The 21,633-nt window shown below is 42.9% G+C and overlaps 1 protein-coding gene across 2 annotated transcripts; it reads right to left on the bottom strand.

Moving 5' to 3' along the window:
- Positions 1-634: 634 nt before the first annotated feature.
- LOC128125407 (mas-related G-protein coupled receptor member A) lies at positions 635-20,398 on the bottom strand. Of its 2 annotated transcripts, none has more exons than XM_052762803.1 (2): positions 20,299-20,398; positions 635-1,868 (listed from the first exon to the last, which is right to left on the bottom strand). In XM_052762803.1, exons 1-2 carry the CDS (start codon positions 20,307-20,309, stop codon positions 866-868), a joined length of 1,014 nt encoding a protein of 337 aa, XP_052618763.1. In that variant the 5' UTR covers positions 20,310-20,398; the 3' UTR covers positions 635-865. The 2 variants fall into 2 exon arrangements, with proteins under 2 accessions (XP_052618763.1, XP_052618762.1); XM_052762802.1 differs by having other exon boundaries at positions 635-1,871; positions 20,299-20,369.
- Between the last annotated feature and the right edge of the window lie 1,235 nt (positions 20,399-21,633).

The raw sequence follows: 21,633 nt of genomic DNA, 5'->3' as shown, positions 1-21,633 counted from the left end.
CATGGAACCAGTTTGAGAATATAGCCCAGCTGCTCTTCCTAATCTAGAACTCACAGCATGCACATTTCCAGTTATTTCAAGATTTCTGGCTGTTGGGGTCAGCTGGTTGGAGACATAGGATTCTTCTGCTGGATCACAGGGTTGTGAGAGTGTGCAGTGTTGTGCAGCATCTGAGCCTCAGCGGGCGACTGTCTTTGTAAATTGTACATTAGTCTTATGACTGAGGGCTATCTATTATCAGCATTACAATTGCATAGGTGTAAAACATTTTTGCTGTTGCTGAACGTGTTGTCTCATGAGGATGGTTCACAGGAAAACCATGAGGCTCCTTTGTCTTTACTGTGCAGTGTAAACAGATGGTTCTTTTCCACCAGTTCCCGAAAACCACTCAGAGGCTTATATTAATTATAAATGCTTGGCTGATGGCTCAGGCTTATTACTAGCTAGCTCTTACATTTAAATTAACCCATATTTCTCATGTATGCTTTGCCACGTGGTTCATTGTGGCTTGCTATCTCATTTTTTACATGTCTTGCTTTCTCAGCAATCACAAACAAGAGAGTTGTGGTTTTGGACAGGCTATTTCCATGGCAACAAAAGTTGCAAAGAAACAGCAAGAAAGCTTCAGAGGAAGTTAGCGTGAGAATTTTATTAATGTCAAGAAGGATGAAGACATGATACTTTCAGATAAATCCTTTTACTCAGGAAAAGTAGAAAAACTAAGTCAATGACGATCTGTTGGAGACGTTGGTGAACCACTGAGGCATGTCAGGTCAGAAGGCTGAGAGGAGAGCAGAAAGCTGTCAAGTACAGCAGAGTGGTGGTCACTCCAAAGCCACCTCTGAGGTTCCGGCAGAGGTCTTCATCACTGTTCCACTCTGCTGCTTGACATCTCCACGGTGTCCTGAGGAACACTGCTTCCATTTTCACCCGTGTCAGGGGAGTCCTGGAGAGCCCTCTGGAGAACCGTTCTGAGGGTCAGGTGCTTCAGCTGGTGCCTGAAGGAGCCCACAAAGAAATAAATGATGGGGTTGGCACAGCTGTTAATGGCAGTCAGGACCAGTGACGCCAGATAAAGACCATAAGCAAACACACCATAATCAATCTTAATCCAGATTAACAGGAACCAGTGGATGCCAAAGGGCAAGCCGCAGAGGAGAAAAACCAGCACTGTGAGCATGATGGTCGCATACAATCTGGTGAGCTTTATCCGACCAGCGCCACAGAACAACTTGGCCAGCAGGGCCAGGCTGGACAGGCAGAGGACCACAAACAAAAATATCAGGCACGCCGCAGTGAAGAAGTTCGATGCCAGACACCGGTTGTCATTTTCATATTTGGTATCTAAGAAGCCACAGAAATACCGGTTCAGAATGCTGATCAATATGGACAGGACCCAGATCGTAGCACACATGACAGTTGATGTGTGTTTTGGGCGGTGGCAGCGGTACCAGATGGGGCACAGGACAGACAGGCAGCGCTCGGTGCTGATGGCACTGAGCATGCTCAGGCCTGCGATGTAGGGAACCATCATGACGGTGTTAAAGCATGGGAGGAAGATAATGTTGGGATAGGAAAACTTGAGGAGAAGCAGAACGGAGTCTATGATGTGGCAGAGGAGGAAGAGGAAGTCAGCCACAGCCAGGTTTAGGATGTAGACGGAGAAGGCATTCCTGCGCAAGCGGAAGCCCAGGAGCCAGAAGACGATGGAGTTTCCTGTCAGCCCCACCAGTCCTGAGATGACGATCATCAAGTTTGGGATCAGGGTCCTGCTGTTGAAGCTTCCAGGCACGGTTTTGTCCATTGGGTTTGTTGTGACTGCTATCCCCGAGGCTGAGGTGTTTAGACTCAGAAACCCTGCACCAGTGCTGCTGGGAACACAGAGAAGACGTGAGGCCTGCTGTATGTACACGCCTTTTTGTGAAAGACGTATTTTATTAGCACATATTAAATGAATAAGACGATGAGTTTTATTATGAGATTTTCAGAGATGTTTGTAATGTACCTTTTTATGATCACTAATTAATTGTCAGGCCTACCTTACCGTGTAGGAACAACAGTTCTTGTGTTTCAGGGGGTGTGGTACAGGCTGTCAGAGTCACGCAAATTATTAAAAACCCCAAAGCCCCAGAACCTGCCCCCTCCCCTTTGAGCAGTCCTTTAGAATCATCACCAAGGTGTATTGATTATATGTAGATGGGAGAAAAGCCAGAGAATTAATGTCCAAATTGGGTTCAAGATGGCAATCAATATCGTGGATTAAGAAACTATCAGGTTTAAATGAAGTACAGAAAGAGTGAGGAAAAGAAGCCAAAAGCATGGAACAAAATAGTCATCTAGGAGGAAAATCAGAATCTGGAAGCGCTCTCTCTCTTTCTGTCTCTCCCTCTCTCTCTGTCTCTCAAACTCACAAAAGCAGCCATTCTTTCAGGAATTCACAGTGGCAGGGGGATACATTGCTCTTCAGGGATGCAGACAGGCACCCAGCACTGAATGTACACCATTCTCCATGTTCTCTCTAAGAGACACTGGCCACTGTGGTCCCTACTTCCAGTTAGGGAGCTTAAAAATTAGCACAGCTAATTTTAGGGTCTGATGTATTGTCTTTTTCATCAAGCCAGGAGCTTCATATGAACAAGTTATTTATACCTAGTTTGTTCACTAACCTACTTGGGTCTGTAGAATTCTCATTTAACAGGGGGTGGGGGGGGTTGCTGTGGGATGTTCTGTATGGCAAATGTGTTGCTCTGATTGGTCAATAAATAAAACACTGATTGGCCAGTGGCTAGGCAGGAAGTATAGGCGGGACTAACAGAGAGGAGAAAAGAAAGAACAGGAAGGCAGAAGGAGTCACTGCCAGCCGCCAGCCGCCGGGACAAGCAGCATGTGAAGATGCCGGTAAGCCACGAGCCGCATGGCAGGGTATAGATTTGTAGAAATGGATTAATTTAAGCTATAAGAACAGTTAGCAAGAAGCCTGCCACGGCCATACAGTTTGTAAGCAATATAAGTCTCTGTGTTTACTTGGTTGGGTCTGAAGGCTGTGGGACTGGTGGGTGACAGAGATTTGTCCTGATTGTGGGCAAGGCAGGAAAACTCTAGCTACAGGGGGTGACTAAGACTTAATCAGACAAAGGAATACTCATCTGATCATGTCATGCAAGCCATTTTCATACTTATCCTTGATCTCTTGCAGTGCTGCTTAAGACTTTATGTCACTACACAATCCCACCATGATGATCTTCACCACTATACACACCCACCATGGTGCTCTACATCACTATACAATCCCACCATGATGCTCTACATGACTACACTCTTCTACCATGATGCTCTACTTCACTACATACTCCCACCATGATGTCCCACATCACTACATAATCCCACCATGATGCTCTCCTCACTATACACTCCCACCATGATGCTCCATACCATTGCACACTCCCACCATCACTGTGAGCCTAGAAATGTATATTCAAATGACCACAGATTGAACTCTAAAATCACATGGCAAAATAAATAATTCTTTACCTTTACTGGTTTGTGTCAGATATTTTGGTTCTAATAATGATAAAATCAACTAGTATAAATATCAATAATGAGATTGGGGTCACTGGTATGACTAAATCTGGCTATGTGGGTATTAAGCCTTTTAAACAGGTTTATGGGAAGAATTGGGAAGAAATTGTTGAAGTGTGCTATACAAGCCCTAGAATGCTGTAAGCAGAGACAGAAGACCAGACACTAATAGATCAAAAGAGAGGAAAGACTGAGATTACAAAGTTTTTGTTTTTTTTTTTTTTTTTTTGGTTTTTTTTCGAGACAGGGTTTCTCTGTGTAGCTTTGCGCCTTTCCTGGAACTCGCTTTGGAGACCAGGCTGGCCTCGAACTCACAGAGATCCGCCTGGCTCTGCCTCCCGAGTGCTGGGATTAAAGGCGTGCGCCACCACCGCCCGGCGAGATTACAAAGTTTTGATGGGAACATTGGACTAGAAGAAATTAATGCCACCTCAGGCAAAGAATTTGTCTACATTTTGTCAGTATCCTGAAGCTGTGAACAAGCCTGAATTTGAGATCATAGGTAAACTATATTAGCAGAGGAAGTCTTGGAACAGCAATAGCACTGAGAATGTGGCATGGGTGTTGCTGGCAGCTTTGAGCTAGGTTTATAGTGAGAATTTGAAGACAAAAATAAAACAAAAAGATCAGGAAAATGTGTAGTTTGACCAGAAAAGTCAAGTTATAATCTGTGGTCAATGAGTGCATGGTTGTTAAAGAGATTAACACCATTAAAAAGAAGCCAAGCACTGTACTAGGACAATAGTGTCTCAGTGTTTCTATTGTGATAAAAAATCATGACCAAAAGTAACTTGGTGGAGGAAAGGATTTGCTTCAAGTTTATAACTCTGAGGTCATACTTTATCACTGATCACTGAGTGAAATCAGGGCAAAAACTCAAGGCAGGAATGTGGAGGAAAGAACTGAAGTCATGGGGGAACCACTGTTAACTAGTTTGCTACTCAAGGATTGCTCAACCTACAGTGGGTGGGGCCCTTCTACATCAATCATTAATCAAGAAAATGCCTGCAGACTTGCCTACTAGCCAATCTGATGGAGGCAGATAAGTTGACAAAACCAGACCAAAACAACCAACCAACCAAACAAAAAATAAGTAGAAAGTTTCCTGAGGGCATTTCAAGATTCTGTTCATTGGCCAGACTCTATCCATTGCAAGCTCAAGGGTGCTAACTAGTACACTAATTTGAAAGACTTTTCTGTGAGATGAATGAGCCCCCAGGACATCCTGTCACCAGTGGTAGTGCTTTCCCAGGTTCATTTGCCAAGGTTCTCAGAGGTGATTGAAGTCATCATGGCCCTTGGGAGCCCAGATACTGCTTGAGCTGGTGTTAGACATAGCCGTTGTTCACGTGGTGCACCCAGAATAAAAAAGTTTCTGGATCATAGAATTTTCCACTGTAATTCCAAAGGAAAGCTAGGAAGTCTGTAGCAGGGTTGTATTCTCTATGGAGAACCTCTGAGAGTGTGATAAGTGAACTGTGAAGGTAAAGCCTAAGCTGTAATGGAATCCCATGGATACAGAATTCTGGCACAGTCATTAAGTAGAACCAACTTCAGAGAGAGGCCAAGTCAGCTACAAATGACAAAACTCTAGGAGCTCAGCTGCCCAAGCCTGTTGGTACTCATGTCATGATGCTATATGTCCTAGATGTTGGACATGCAGCCACCATGTGCTCCCTGCTGAGTTTTGTTCTTGTTGTGATCCAATCCTTTTTCTCTATTCCTACATTTATCCCTGTTGGGATGGCAATGATTACTCTGTGTCACAATTTTATGGAATTGTATCCTTTATATATATATGTATATATATTAATTTTTAATTGATTATTTGTGGATTTCACATCATGCATCCCAATCCCATTCATTTCCCACCCCTTTATATCTGCCCTCTGCCCTTACAACTTCCCCCACAAAAATAAAATAAAATTTGAAAGAAAAACAAAAAACAAACAAACAAACTAAAGTCTCAGCATGGAAGCTGTAGTGTGACACAGTGAGTCACAGCATACCATTTAGTCTGTACATCTTTACTCATAAGTGTTCATTGCAATGAGACATTGGTCTGGTTCGAGGCCTCTGGCTTTTGCTATACCCTTGATACTGGGTCCTCACTGGGACTCCTCTTGGATCTCCTGTTGTTGTCTTGTATCATGGAGTTCTTGCAGCTTTGGATCTGCAGGTCGAGCCCCTTCATGTGTTCCAGTCGTTCATAGATGAAGTGGATGTTGGGATGAGCCAACTCATCACAACCCTGGTTCTGGGACTGAATGGTAGCTAGGTTGGTCAACCCACCAGCTTTCCCCCATCATCACCACCAGAGCGAGCTCTTCAGCACTGCCCAGGCTAGCTCACCCACTGCAGAAGGCAGCAAGGAGCAGGGCCAGTTCTCCTGCTCTCATGCCCTTGGGGCTGGTTCCCCAACACTCACACCACCAGGGTCAGCTCTACTGTTTTGCCCAGGCAAGGTGCAGGGCCTGCTCTCCCAATTGCTATAGTTAGTGAGGGACAGAGCCAGCTCTCCCACCCTATGCAGGTGGCAAGGCACAGTGAGGGTGGGAGGGCATCTTTCCTTCACCCATGCCACCACATGGCAAATAAGGGGGGGTGGGGCCAACTTTCCTGCTCTCACACCCTCAGGGCTGACTCGCTTGAGCCCCCCACAATAGGGTCATCTCTACTGCGTAGCCAGGGTGAGGTATAGGGCCTGATCTCCCAAGTGCTGCAGCTAGTGAGGGGCAGGACCAGCTCTCCTACTCTGACTTTTCATATTTTCATAGGTGTTCATAGCTGAAAGTTTGTCTTGAGTCTCAGAGGAGACTGAATTTATAATGTAGGAACTGCTAAGGCTTTGGGACTTTTGAAGTTGGACTGGGTGAAGGACTGGGAATATTTTTTGTGATGAGAGATACACAAGTCTTTTGAGGCCCAGAGGTGGAATATTGAAGTTTGAGATGATGTTTTTGGGTGTCAGATTGGGAAGGGGTGGCCGTTGTCATAGTTAATCTTGGCTGTAAACATGATTAGGTTAAGAAACACCTGGAAACCTCATGAAGCGTATCTCTCAATATGTGTGTGAGGTCACCTCCAGAGATCTGCTCATGAGAACTGACGCAATAAATATATTCAACCATTGATGGACTCGCTATGAAGATTGTGTTGCTGGGAGGTGGGGCCTAGTTGGTTAAAATAGGTCAGTGGCAGTGTGTTCCTTGGGGTCACAGCTTTCTCTGGCATCCTCTCTATGTCCCCCTTTTTGCTTCCCATACACCAAAGTTTGAATCTCCTCTGCCACGAGCTTCTACCACCATGGTGTTTGTTCTGCTCATAGTGGGCCCAGAAACACAGGGCCAAGTAACCAGGGACCGAGCCCTCTGAAATCATGAAGCGACACAGATGAATCTTCCACTTACATTATGTCAGGTACTAGCCATCGCAAGGGAAAGTAACGCAGGGAGCCATCATTAACCGCTTTGTCTTCTCACTTTTGTATTGGGCTTAAAGTTATTTACCACAAAATTTTAGTTCTAGGGAATTTCCAGTGCTGATTTGTATGCCAGCTCCTTTCATCTCTGCTGTGATAAGAGCACTTGACAAAGCAGTTTGAAAAAGGAAGGGTTTATTTGGGTTCATCATTTGAGAGGACGCATTGTGGCAGGGAAGGTGTGGTGGCGGGACCATGAGGCGGCTTTCATAGGCATCTTAAATCAGGAAGCAGAGAAAGATGAATGCTTTATTCTTTCCTTTTTGTTCAGTCTCAGATCTCATTCAAACCATGGGGTGATGTCAGCACATTCAGGCTGCATCTCCCCTCCTTAATTAAACTGCTCTGGAAATGTACTCACAGACACGCCCAGAGATGCATCTCCTAGGCTTTTGTAAATCCAGTTAAGTTGCCAATGAAGAGCAACGCACTGTGACAGCTGTGTTATTTGAATAATTGGGCTTTGTAGTCTGTCCTTTTGTGAGTCTTGTGTTATCAATAACGGCCCTTTTTTCCAGCTTAAAGGACTTCCCTTTCACATTTCCTGTAAAGTCAGCCAAGAGGTTATGAACTATGTCTTGTTTATCCAGGAAAGTTTTTTATTTCTACACCACTTATGGGTGACAGATATGGTTGGTATGGTATTCTTGCTCTGCAGTTATTTTTTTAACTACAGTAATTTAAATATTTTATTCTGTGCTCTGGTCTGTAGGGTTTCTGCCAAGAAGTCCACAGATGGTTTTACTGGGATTTCTTCATTTGTAATACGTTAAAAAAATCCTGATGCTCTCTGAATTTTTCTTTGATTGTTGATGGGCATGCATTGGTAACCCCCTCTTGGTATTGAAATTCACTGGAGACCTCTGACTTTTTGTACATTGCTATGTCCTATTTTACCTGACCAGGGGAGGTTTTACCAATCATTTCTGTAAATATGCTTTCTAGCTTTTTTTTTTGAGGCCAACTCATTGTAGCCCAGGTTGACCTTGAGCTCATAATCGTATTGTCTCAGTCTCTCATATTGTGATTATATTATGTGTCACTACACTTGGTCTTCTTTCTTTTAACAATTTATGTTTATTTTTAATTCTGTGTATGTTATATGTCTGTGTGGGGTATGTGCACATGAATACAGCTGCTTACTGAGGTCAAGTTATGGTGTTGGATCACCTGGCCCTGGAGTTATAGTCATTTTTTAGCTTCCTGACTTGGATGCTAGAAACTGAACCTGGGTCCTCTACAAGAACAGTGTGCACTCTTAACAGCAGAGCCATACCTCCTGCATTCAGTAGGTATCTTGATGATAATTCACAACAATTCCCTACACCCTAGTAAAGATTACACTGAATTTTCAGACATTTTTTGAGCAGTAGGAATATTTTGGTACGTGCCCTAACACTGAGCTGCATCCAATCCCTAGCATGGACATTTAAACAATACTAGTTTTTCTAATCCAGACTGCCTTTCTAGTTTTTAAATGTCCCTTCCAACTTACTTTATCAAGTCTTCCATTTTAAAGCCCTTTCATTGATGGTTGAATATGTTCCTAGGCATTTTTGATGGATATGGCAGAGGACTGGTCTTTTTTCTACAAAGCACAGCATGTAGCAATGCTACTGATTCACTGATTTATGTTTGGATTTTGTACTTTGCTGAGTTCGTTTATTAGTTCTAGTGACTCTTGGATTTGTTAGAGCTGTGGATCTAAGACCTTGTCACCTGCAAAAGTCAGAATTTGGCTTTCTCCTTCCTAATTAGTATTTTTTTTAAAAAAATCTTTTATCTTGCCCAAATTCACCAGCAAGGACTTTCAGTACTATGTTGAATAAAATGGTGAAAGTGAGCATTCTTGACTTTTTAAAATTTTATACGGGATCTTAAAGAGAAGGCTTCCAATTTTTCCTATATCGTTAGCTGGGGCTTATTGTGTATGGTATTTATTATGTTAAGACACACTTCTTTCGTACCGATCTGTTCAGAGTTTCATGTTTTTGGTATTTTGAAAAGAATGAATTTTAAGAAGTGGCCATTCCTGCATCTGCTTGGATGACCATACTTGGATTTTTGTGTGTATGTGTGGCAATGCGAGTGCAGTTGTGTGTGTGTGCATGTGAGTGCATAGGGGCGGGGTAGAGATTGATGTATGTTTTCCCAATCAAGTTTTTTTTTTTTTTTGGTTTTTCGAGACAGGGTTTCTCTGTGTAGCTTTGCGCCTTTCCTGGAACTCACTTGGTAGCCCAGGCTGGCCTCGAACTCACAGAGATCCACCTGGCTCTGCCTCCCGAGTGCTGGGATTAAAGGCGTGCGCCACCACCGCCCGGCCCAATCAAGTTTTTAAGACATACTATCTCACTGAGCCTAGAGCTCACTAATTGGCCAGCAATCCCCAAGGACCCCCCCTGTTCTGCTTTTTCTTGGTGCTAGCATTACCGGTATGTGCCACACCTGGCTTTTATGGGCGATGCTGGGAGTTTGAATTCGGGGCCTCATGCTTATTCAGAAAGCACATTACCATCTGAGCAATCTTCCCGGAACCTCTCTTCCTTTATTTTGCTCATTAGGGAAGGCCATGATCTCTTGTTTTTTTGGTGCTGAGGACTAAAGCTGAGGTTTGCGGATGCTAAATACACATATCACCCTCAGGCCTCCTTGAAACCTTCAGCCTGTTGGCAAAGCACACCATCTGCATAGTCAAGGAATGGTGTGTAGATTTAGTGTTGGTAATCTGATCTTGTGCACCCAGAGATTCTAAGCAGTTTGCTCATTTCCCCTGAGCTCCCAAACTTGAGGTTTGCGGTGATTTAGCTCTTGGGGTGTCGTCACTGTTTCACCACTAGAGGGTGTTCCAAGCCCAAGTTTGTATTAAATTCACAGGTTGGGAACTGGAGGAACACCTAAATGGGGAAATTTGTTTACAGAAGTTTCAGGTTGGTTCTGTGCACCTCATCACCAACATGTGCTCAGGCACTATATCCTTCGTTCTAGCTCTGGGTGTCCTCACAGAGGACAGATGTCTATTTCATTTTTCTTCCCTCAGTCAATTACCCCCTATTTTGTATTGCCCAGGATCGGGAGGAGGGTATAGTGGGCTTTGTGGTAGGAAATACTGAGATAACTAAGCCCACAGAGACCAATGTAGCACTTGGGAGGAACACAATCTTTCTGTTGCAGGCTTCCTTTTGCTGTGGTAAGTTCATGGTTAAAGAGAGCATACTCAGATACAGGTGATGCAGGTGATCCAGAGGCTTTGTGATGGTCACTCTCCTGGGAACAGAGCTCTGTGTGGCTCCGGTCCGCACCAGATTTTCTGGCTCACACTGAATTCCAAGGTAACACTCTGAGGATTCTGCTTTGTCTTATCTCCAGTAGCTGGAATTTTAGTCAGTGGTGTGCTGTCTGAGGTTGGGAGATGGATGGTGGCATATGCTGAAGTCAGTTACACCCGAGTCTAACGGATGAAGGAACCTGCCCTATCTCAGGAGTCCACCAAATTCCAGACTAAGGATGATGATAATGCAGGTGAAACCCAAGTTGGTTCCCTTAGGGCACAGGTATCTGTGGCATGTCAGGGCTGGGATAGAGAATCATTCTGAAAATGCTGGCCAGTGGTTGAGGCATTTTGGCTCTGCATAGTGTTGGATCTCATTGTAGTGAGTCTGGTATCATGATCCTTGGAACTTACAAGAACTGTAAGGCAAAGTCATATTCACTTTCCTGCCCCACCTCCCAGCAGGTGGAGTCTTCTTTCATGATGTGGTGTCTAAAGTTGCGTAGAGGTGGTGGAGACAGACACTAGCCTTGGGCTAGTGAGTTATAGAGGTTCAGTTCTTGGGTATTTGCTTAGGAGAGGGAATGACGGGGTTCTGACTGGCATTAGGTATCATGATGAAACACCTGGTGCAAGGTTTTAAATCTAAGATCTGGACTCAATCCACTTTCCTTTCTTGAAGTGGCAGGTATCTCTCTTGGCTTTGCTGTATGTGGGCTTTGGGGAGAGGTGATGCAGGCAACTTTTCCCTTTCTGCTTCCAAGGTGTCTTAAAACATATACTAAAACTAGGCACCCTAGTCTCTTGCCTAGTTTCCTTGGCTCTAATGAAGGTGCTGTGCTGAATGAATAGGTGTTCCAGAGTGAGGACAGATGGGGGGAGACGGTGAGTCAGAGACACCCACTCCTGCGTGCACGGCTGCTGGGAGCAGTGGGTTGTATGGAGAGGCAGGAAGGACAACACTAAAGAGTGGACCCAGACAAAGAGACGCCTGGAAATACCGAACTTTAGACGTATAGAAGAAACAGTAAACCCTAACATAGGGTGATAAACAAAGGAGTAAGGAAGTGGGACCGGAGTGGGCTGCAATCAAAGGAGAAGAGCTCACAAGCTGCTTCTCTGAACTAATAAGGTGTGAGGCTGTGTCTGTACCCTGGAAGCATCTCCTACAGGAAGGGTCTCCAGTACTTCCTAGCTTGCTCACTATTGCCAAGAAAGATCGCAAAGACAAACCTTTTGATTTAGGAGACAACATCACCCATTTTTTATATAGCCAGACCCCAGATGTACCTCACACCCCCCAGTGGATGTGAATGTCCAGTCTGAGAAGCAGTGTGGGTTTAGGAAGTTGGTTGTAATCACGGACCTGGATCTACTTGGGTAAGAAGTACTAATTGCTGAAGAAGTAATAAAGGCAAACATATAGGGCAACTAGAATCTATGTTGTGGAGCACAAATTCAGGGTACAAATGCAAGGGATATGGAAAATAAGGCAGTGTGTGTGATATATTAAAGAACCCAGAAGTTCTCTATAACTGAGTATAAATATGCCAAAATGGTTGGAATGCTAGATAAATAATTCAAAAGTCTACTGTTAAAAATGGTCAACAACCTCAAGGTGTATTTGAGCAAACTGATATATGAAGTGAGGGTGTCAGTTGAAACCTACATGAGTGTAGTAGAATATTATTATAAGGTGTGTTACTTTTGTTTATGTTGCATTTGTTTAACTCTGTGAGGCTGTGTTACTGTGCCTGTCTAAAACACCTGATGGTCTAATAAAGAACTGAATGGCCAATAGCAAGGTAGGAGAAAGGATAGGCAGGGTTGGCAGGCAGAGAAAGAATAAATAGAAGGAGATATCTGAGAGGAAGAAAGAAGGAAGTAGCCAGAGAAGGAGGAGGACTCCAGGGGCCAGCCATCCAGCTACACAGCAAGCCACCGAGTAAGAGTAAGAGAATGGGAACAGTCCAGAGGCAAAAGATAGATGGGGCTAATTTAAAGTTAAGGAAAGCTGGCAAGAAACAAGTCAAGATAAGGCCTGGTGTTTGTAATTAAGAATAAGCCTCCATGTGTGATTTATTTGGGAGCCGAGTGGCAGGCCCCCAAAGAGCCAAAAGAGCAAGAGAGTGAAAAACAAACAACAACACGTGAGGCTGGGTGTGGTGACATCCACATTTAGTCTCAACTCTCCGGAAGGAGAGGCAGGTGGAACTTTGTGAGTTCAAGACCAACCTGGTCTATAAAGAAAGTTCTAGGCCAGCCACAGCTACACAGTGAGACCCTGTCTTAACCAAACCAAACCAAACCAAACCAAACCAAACCAAACCAAACCAAACCAAACCAATGACAACAACAACAACACTTGATGAGAAAATCAGAAGCAGGGATGAGAAACTAAGCAAGAAAATTGAGATTCTAAAAAATAGCGAAAAACAAAAAATCATATCCAAACCCAAATAGAAATGTTGAAATTGAAAAAACTCAGTCCGTTAAATAGAAACCCAATGGAAAGGATGACCAGCAGGTTGCACCAAGTAGAAGAAAATCAGGAACTCAAGACAAGGTCAAGGACACATTGCATCCATGAAGCAATAAAGGAAAGACAAACGGATATGACTACAACTCTCAAGAACTCTGGGCCATGATTAAGAGTCCAAACCCAAGAATCCAAGAGCTCACCTACCTACAAAGCAAAACTCATCAAAATTACACCTGGAATTCTAAAATGCAAAAACACGTAGCCCTGCAGCCATCACTTGATGAGAAGAAATGCAGGAGGGCGCTGGATGTCTCTTATGTCAACAAAGATTGCTATTTGCGACAATACTATTATTTAAAAAGTGACAGAGAGGTAAATACCCGCCCCCCCCCAGAAGTACAATTAAGAAATTCATGGCCACTAAGTGAATACCACAAACTCTAAAGAGATCCCGCACATACATGGAAAAAAGATGGGTACAAACACCAGATCCTATGAAGGAAGGAATTTCACAAGAGGAAGAGATGAACAGTTAGTTGGAAGCTAGAAAGAGTAACATGTTAAGGTCAGTAAACCAGAAAGCTTGAAAGATGAACAAGAGAAAGAATAAAATATTCAAACCAACCAATAAAACAGTGTCAACCAAATTACAGGTTTCAGAAAATACCCCTCAATAACAACCCAGTACTGTAAACAGTCTTAATTCTTCCTTTGAAAGATGCAGAATGGCTGATTGGGTTAAAAACAAGATAGCTTGTTGACTACAAGAAACATCCCTCAATGTCAAAAGCATACAGTATTAGAGGATGAAGACAAAGTGCCAAGCAAGTGGTGGAGAGGAGGCAGGAGAAGCTGTACCCATTTCCAACAGAGGAGGCATAAGTCAAAATGAGTCAGGAGAGATGAAGACTCTCATCACATATTAGTAAAGGGAATGATCCATAAGGAAGACACAGGATTGAAAAGAGACTAGTTGGGTAGAGGAAGAGGATCAGCAGGAGTTGGGGGATGAGGGAATGTAAGGGAGGTGAATATGATGTAACATATTATATATGTCAAAAATGGCATATTAAAGCACATTATATATAGTTAACATATATTAATAAAAACTGAAAAAAGAGGATTTGAGGATTGAAAATATATATGCACTAAATGTTGTCACATACAATTTGCAAAGCAAATAACTGGACATAAAATGACAGGTTCAGAAACAAAAATAGTGGCTGACATCAACATCCTACTCTCACCCATAGATACATTATCCAGACAAAGTATTAACAAATATACTTTAGACCTAAACTAGACTATAGACCAAAAAGATTTACATCTAGAGAATATTCCATACAATAGCTGTGGAATACACTTTCTTCTCAACAGACAATGGGACTTTCTCTAAGAGAGATTACATTTTAGGTGACACACAAAATCTCAACAATATGGTTGCTTAAGCAAAACCTATGTAATGACAACATCAGTTGACATGCCAATGTGGATGGGAGAAATCTCACAAGATCCAACCCTAAATGAAGAGCTATAGACAGTCAATGACTCTTAAGAGAGGAGAGAATCAATTTTCTTTAGGGATAAGCCCCCTGATCAATTATCCAATCCCAAGTCATCTGCCCTAAACACATATCCATAAAAGCAACACTAAATGACACTAAGTGATCTTAGTATGTTGTGTGTGTGTGTGTGTGTGTGTGTGTGTGTGTGTGTGTGTGTGTATGTGTGTACATAGGTTGTATATGTATACGCATACATAATACTGTGGTGGTTTGAAAGAAAATGGCCCCTAAAGGGAGTGGCACTTTTAGGAGGTGTGGCCTTGTGGAATAGGTGTGGTCTTGTTGGAGAAAGTGTGTCACTGTGGAGGCAGGTTTTGAGGTCTCATATACACTTACAATACTACCCAGTGTCACAGTCCACTTCCTGTTACCTTCTGATCAGGATGTAGCCAGCACCATGTCTGCCTGCACGCTGCCAGGCTCCCTGCCATGATGACAATGGACTGAATCTCTGAACTATAAGCCGCTACCTCAATTCAATGTTTTCCTTTATAAGAGTTATCATGGTCATGGTGTCTCTCCACAGCAATAGAAACCCTAACTAAGACACATACATACATCCATTTCAGTGTGTATGTGTATGTATCTGTGTGACAATAATAACTAAAGAAGAGATTATGGATTTTAGAGGGAGGACCACATGGGAGTAGGACACAGGAGGAGTTGGAGTGAGGAGAAGAAGAGATAGGAATGATGTGAATACAGTACTCAAGTATTCAATTCTCAAAAAGATAAAAAATTTAAGTAACCCAATTCTTTGCAATAAATAGAAAGAATTTCTTTTATCTTACAAGATCATAGTAGAATAAACCAAGAAATCAATAGCAAAGAAACTATGAAAACTTACAAAAATGGAGGTAGAAACTTTCCTTGGATGAAGAAAGCAGGGAGGAAATAAAAAAACAGTACCAAATGGTCAGCCCTGAAAACATACACACAAGTAACTTTATATGGATGGAACAGGTTATATTTAGGGAAAAAAAATATATATATATATACACTTATATGCATGAAATGACAATTAGTGAAAAAAGAGCAGAGTGGGGAGGGATATATGAGAGTGTTTGGAGAGAGGAAAAGGAAGGGAGATATGTAATTAAATTATATTCTCAAATATAAAAATAATTGGAAAAAAAGACAAAACTTTCTGTTTTGAAAAAAAAAATCCTAGAATCCTGTGAAAATCAGAACAGAACTTACATAAGTTTCACAGACCGTGAAAGCAGTGCCAAGTGGTAGTTTATAGCTATGAGTGCTTTTGTTCCAAAATCGGAGCAAACCAAAGCTACTTAATGATGGGCCTCCAAAGTCGTAGAAAACCAAGAGCAAGACAAACCCCAGTTAGGAGACAGAAGCAATAAAGATCAGGGCACTAAAGGAACAATACACTGAACCAGTAAAACAACTGGTTCTCTGAAAAGCAAAACAGTGTTAATGAACCACCAGCCAAACTAAGCCCAGTGACAGAGAGAAGGTCCAAACAAAGTTAGAGATTAAAAATGGAGCATTATGACAGAGGATTACTAGGGTGTATCAAACAGGTGAAGGAAGCAGTTCAAGACTTGAAAATTGAAATAGAGGCAATAAAGAAAACACAAACTGAGAGAGTTCAGGAAAGAAAAACCTGAGTAAACAAACAGAAACTACAGAGGCAAGCATAACCAACAGAATACAAGAAATGCTATTATCTAATAAACGGGGAAAATCTATAAGAAACTGATACATTTCCAGGTAAATATGACTCACTAAAGCACAGATTCATTATTAATAGTGTAGTAGTTTTCTTATGTGTAATAAGAAACATACTGAAGAAGAAATCAGGGGAATGAAAGCAGTTAATGATGGTGGTTTGAATAGGAAACCCCCCATAGACTCATGTGTTTGAATGATTGGCCCATAGGGAATAAGACTATTCTGAGGAGTGACTTTGTTGGAGTGGGTGTGGCCTTTTTGAAGGAAGTGTGTCACTGTGGGGGTGGGCTTTGAGGTCTCAGATGCTTTAGCTCAGGCTCAGTGGCACAGGGTGCTTTTCCTGCTACCTGCAGATCAAGATGCAGAAGTCTCAGCTCCTTCTCCAGCATTTTCCTGCCTGTGCACTGCCATGTTCTCCACCATGATGATAATGGACTGAACCTCTGAAACTGTAAGCCAGCCCCAATTAAATGTTTTATTTACAAGAGTTGCTGTGGTTGTGGTGTCTCTTCACAGCAATAGAAACCCTAACTAAGACAGTGACCTAAGAAATTCTTGGAACAGTGAAAATAGTAAGGCTCAGAAGAGAAAAGTTAAACAAGACAGTTAAAAATTTGGAAAGACTGAAGTCAGGTGTGGTAATGCACGCCTTTAATCCCAGAATTTGGGAAGCAGAGGCAGGTGATCTCTGTGAGTTTGAGGCCAGCCTAGTTTAAAAATCATGTTCCAGGACAGCCAGGGATACCCTCAAAAAGCTCCCCCTGCAAAAAAAAAAAAAAAAAAAAAAAAAAAAAAGATTTGGAAAGACTCAGATCTGTTTATTGTCCATACTAATAGTGTGAAAATGGCTATGTCCAAACCCTGCACCTTTCCTGGGCAGCACAATAGAACCAATCCTGTTGGTGGAGGTGTGGGTGAGCCAGCCCTGAAGCTGTGAACATTGGAGAGCTGTCCCCATTATTCATCTGTCATGTGGCAGCATGAGTTGGGGAAAGATCTGCACCCCCATCAATGCCTGAGGCAGGTGAGAGAGTTGGCCCTGAGACCATAAAGGTGGGAGAGCTGTTCCTGCCCCGTCAGGGGCAGCACTCAGGAGAGTGGCCCCTACCCCCATGCCTGGGCAACTGGGCAACACAGTAGAACTGGCCCTGAAGGTGTAGGTGTGGGAGAACCTGAGGGCACGAAAGCAGGAGAACTGGCTTCACCCCTTGCTCATCACCTCAAGGGGTGAACTAGCCAGAACAGTGCAGCAGAGCTCATCCTGGTATTGAGGACAAAGGAGAGCTGGTGGGCTGACCAACTCTGCAACTAGCCAGGCCCAGAACCAGGATTATGTGTTGATCTGCTGGAGCACATGAAGAGACTGGTTCTGCAGATCCAAAGCTGCAGGATCTCCATGACACAGGGCAACAACAAGATAACCAAGAGGAGTTCAGTGAGGGCTCAGCATTGATTGTGTAGCAGAAACCAGAGGCCTCAAATCAGTCAATCACTCTTTACAATGAACATTTGCAAGTAAAGATATATGGATAAAGGGGTTTACTGTGTGAATCACTGTGTCACACTACAGCTTCCATTGACAAGATTGATTTTTCTTTTTTTTCTCTTAAATTTTATTTTATTTTGGGAGGAGGCTGGAAGGACAGAGGGCAGATATGAAGGGATGGGGAAATGAATGGGATGGAGATGCATGATGTGAAAGACACAAAAAAGAAAAAAGAAAGTTAAAAAAAGAAAATGGCTATGTCACTCAAAGTAATCTGTGGATTCAGTGGAGTCCCCATAAAATTCCAATTACATTCTCACACAAATAGAAAGACCCCAAGATTCACACAGAAGCACAGAAGACCACAAATGATGACAGAAACACTGAGCAAGAACAGTGCTAGAGGCATCACAACATCTGATTTCAAATGATAACACTGATCTGTACAGTAAAAAAGAGTGATACTGGCACAAGAAGAGATAATGGAGGCCAGTGTAATAGAACAGAGGACCCAGATGTGAACCCCCAGCTGCCTCCATCCGATCTTCGACAAAGCTAAGAGAGCCCATGCAGGAATGATATTAAAACAAGAAGAGATAATGGAGGCCAGTGTAGTAGAATAGAGGACCTGAATGTGAACCCGCAGCTGCCTCCATCTGATCCTCAGCAAAGCTAAGAAAGCCCCTGCAGGAATGATGCTGTTAAAACAGGAAATCCACAGGTAGATGGCAGAAACTATCCCAATCTCTCATGCTATACAAAATCAGTTCAAATGATCATCCCAGACAAAATAAACTAAAGCAGTAAACAGTAATGGATGCTAGTGAGGACATGGTGAGATGGGATCCCTTGACTACTGGAGGGAGTGTAAGTTATTGCAGCCAGAAAGGAAATCAGTATAGATATCATTCAAAAACTAGAGCTAAAACTGCCTTAGGTTCCATGTAGGCTGCTTTTGGGCATATAGCTCAAGAAATCAGTCAGTGCACAGTAGAGATAATCTGTGTTTATCATGGTCTTACTCATAATAGTCAAGTTATGGAACTAATCTACTTGTACATAAAATGATGACTGAGCAAAGAAAACATACCCCTCATACACATGTACACACACACACACACACACACACACACACACACACGCACACGCACGCACGCACGCACGCACACACACACACGCACACACACACACGATAGTTTTATTCAGCTATAGAGAAAAAAGATCAGGGGCTGGGAATATGGTTCAGTGGGTCAAGTGCTTGGGTGCAAATCTCCAGCACCATCTTAAAAAGCCATGCATGGTTGTGAATGCCTATAATCTCCAATCTTGGAAGTGAAGACAGAGAATTCCCGTGAGCTTGCTTGTAAGACAGTCTGACCAATCTGTGAGTTCCATATTCATTGGGAGACACTGTCTCAAAATGTGTGGTGGAGGCTGGGAAAATGGTTCAGTGGTCAATGCCTTTGTCATGCAAACATGACTATTGGAGTTCAGATCTCCAGAATCTGCTTCAAAGCTGGGTAGGTGTGGTAGCTACCTGTAATCCAAGGACTTAGTGGGCAGAAACAGGGTATGATGGCAATTTTATGTCAACACAATCTAGAGTTATCTGAAAGGAAGGAACCTCAAAAAATGCCTCTATAAGATCCAGTTGTAGGGCACTTTCTTAATTAATGATTGATGTTGGAGCACTCAACCTATTATAGTGGTGCCATCCCTGGCCTGGTGGTCCTGGGTTCTATAAGAAAGCAGGCTGAGCAAGCCATGGGAAGCAAGCCAATAAGCAGGACCCCACCAGGACCTCTGCATCAACTTCTACCTCCAGGTTCCTGCTCTGCTTGAGTTCCTGCCCTACCTGAGTTCCTGCTCTTACTGTTTTTGATGCTGAACTGTTATATGGAACTGTGAGTGTAATAAACCCTTTCCTATCCAAGTTGCTTTTGGTCGTGGTGTTTCATCATAGCAATAGTCACCCTAACAAGACATGGGGAATCCCTAGAGCAAGCTACTATGTTGCTCCCATACCTTAATTAATTTCTTGTCTTCATATCCTTGAACTTCATTGACAGTTTTAAAGAGGATGGGCTGGCCTGGGGTTTTCTGTCATTTCTGTCCTTGTTTACTGTCTGCTGTTGTAGCTTTGTTAGTGTCTTTTGGAAGGCTCACAATTTCTTTTTTTTCTCTCTGATTTTGAGCACTTGTGGAGACAATCATTTCTTTTTCACTTCTCATGGTGTTCTTTGCACCCCCAAGTGTTTAATCTGTGATGCTGAATGGACAGCTGCTGCTGGTCCTGAGCAGTCGGAACATGCTTTTAGTTTTTCTAGATAGCTGGGCAAGTCCCTTTGCTCTGAATTTGAGTGGGGCAGTTGACTGGGCTTTGCTGTTTGGCAAGACCACTGGCTGACATCTGCAACTAGGCTGAGCAAGAGGATGTGCACTAAAGTTGCTTCAGGTCTGGTGGAACACTGAGTGTGCTCTCAGGTTACAAGGTTCTGTGATTTGAGCTCATCTGTTGGGCAGGTTAACAGCAAAAGCTTTAGTGGCCAGGAGATCAGGATGAAGTCTAATGAATATCAATTAGCAGCTTCTAACCCCTCACTGTCCAGTCTGCCAGCACCAAACTCACCAAAAGGGAGTTGTATGTTTCTCATCTACTTGAATATTCAGCCCTAGTATGGATTTATATATACACAGAGAAGATATAGCAATAGATTTGGAAATAAGTTGTAGATAGAATCTTACCTTTCCCCCATTCTTCTTGCTGGATGTGGCAAGCAGGCTTGTGTAGAAGGGCAGATACAGTCACCAAAGGACACTTCTCTGCTCTGGAGAAGTGCATTTAAAAGCTGGAAGGAAGTAAAGTTTATCAATACACCAGACAGCCCTGTGGTTTCCTGCTCAGAGTCCTATTAACAAATGGGAACGTAGGGTCTGTTACATCATGTTCCTCCTGAGACATTTCTCAATCTCTGGTTTTGCTATGGTTTTATCTCTCAACTTGTACTCATCCCAACCCCTCTGTGTCCTCCTTCCTGTGGTTGTTGTTTTGGAGTTTCCTGCCACCAAGATGATAATGCCAAGCAAGGTGAGCTGTGCTGGCGAGCGCTCATTGAGGATGGAGCAAAGTCTCTCTAGTTACGCTGCACTCCCCATAGCCTGGCTTCTCCTTTTCTCTGTTAAAGCAGTGATGTCAGCACATTTCCAGTTTCTTGCAAACGGCACAGAAGTGTATCAAGCAAAAGGTGAATGTCTTATAAAACATTGTTCTTTGGAAGCAATTGCTTGTTAAAGTGTTTATTCCTAAATATCTTATTAGTTGAGATTATAGTTTTGATTAGCAAACATTCATTTTTATTTTTTAGAATTTGTCTCTGTTAATGATTATATAATCCAACTCCCTTCATGAGATGTAAAGATGTTGTTACACATACTAGACATATTGAGGAGTGACTAAGAGATCATTTATTTATTTATTTATTTATTTGAGACGTGATCTCATGTATTCCAAGATGGCTTTGAACTTGCTATACACCTGAGAATGACCTTGACCTTCTGATTTTCTTGTCTTTTTCTTTTTATAGGAAGATTATAGGCATGTTCCACCATGGCTAACTGTATATGGTGCTGGGGATCAAACCCACGGATTTGTGCATGCTAGAGAAGTGCTTTACACACTGAGAGACATCTTCATCCCCAGCCCAGGAGTGAGAGAGATTTAAACAGATAGTCTGTGTCTGGTTAGTAAGCGGCAGCGAATGTAACAAGGGCACCAAGAATGTGTGCAAAGTTGTGACTATAACAACACATTGTGGGATCTGAGTGTAGCAAACATGTATGTGATGGTCAGTGTGCTATGTTGACAAGAGACTGGATTTCATGTGGGAAGGCCATTGGAGCAGAGGCTCTAGGGAAAACAGCTTATTGGAGGAGGCAGGCAGATGCTGTGGTAATGAGGACTCTGGCAGTCCTATTGATGTACAAGATGACAAGATACAGAGCTGGTGGTTGTATGGAGTGAATGACAAGGTTAAAGAAGATTTGAATCTAGAGAGGTGAGGACTGACTATCTAGATGGAT

Source organism: Peromyscus californicus, unplaced genomic scaffold, assembly GCF_007827085.1.
Source record: "Peromyscus californicus insignis strain IS unplaced genomic scaffold, ASM782708v3 Scaffold_4__1_contigs__length_199733344, whole genome shotgun sequence".
NCBI lineage: Eukaryota > Metazoa > Chordata > Mammalia > Rodentia > Cricetidae > Peromyscus > Peromyscus californicus.
This window is presented reverse-complemented; position numbering and strand designations above follow the sequence as displayed.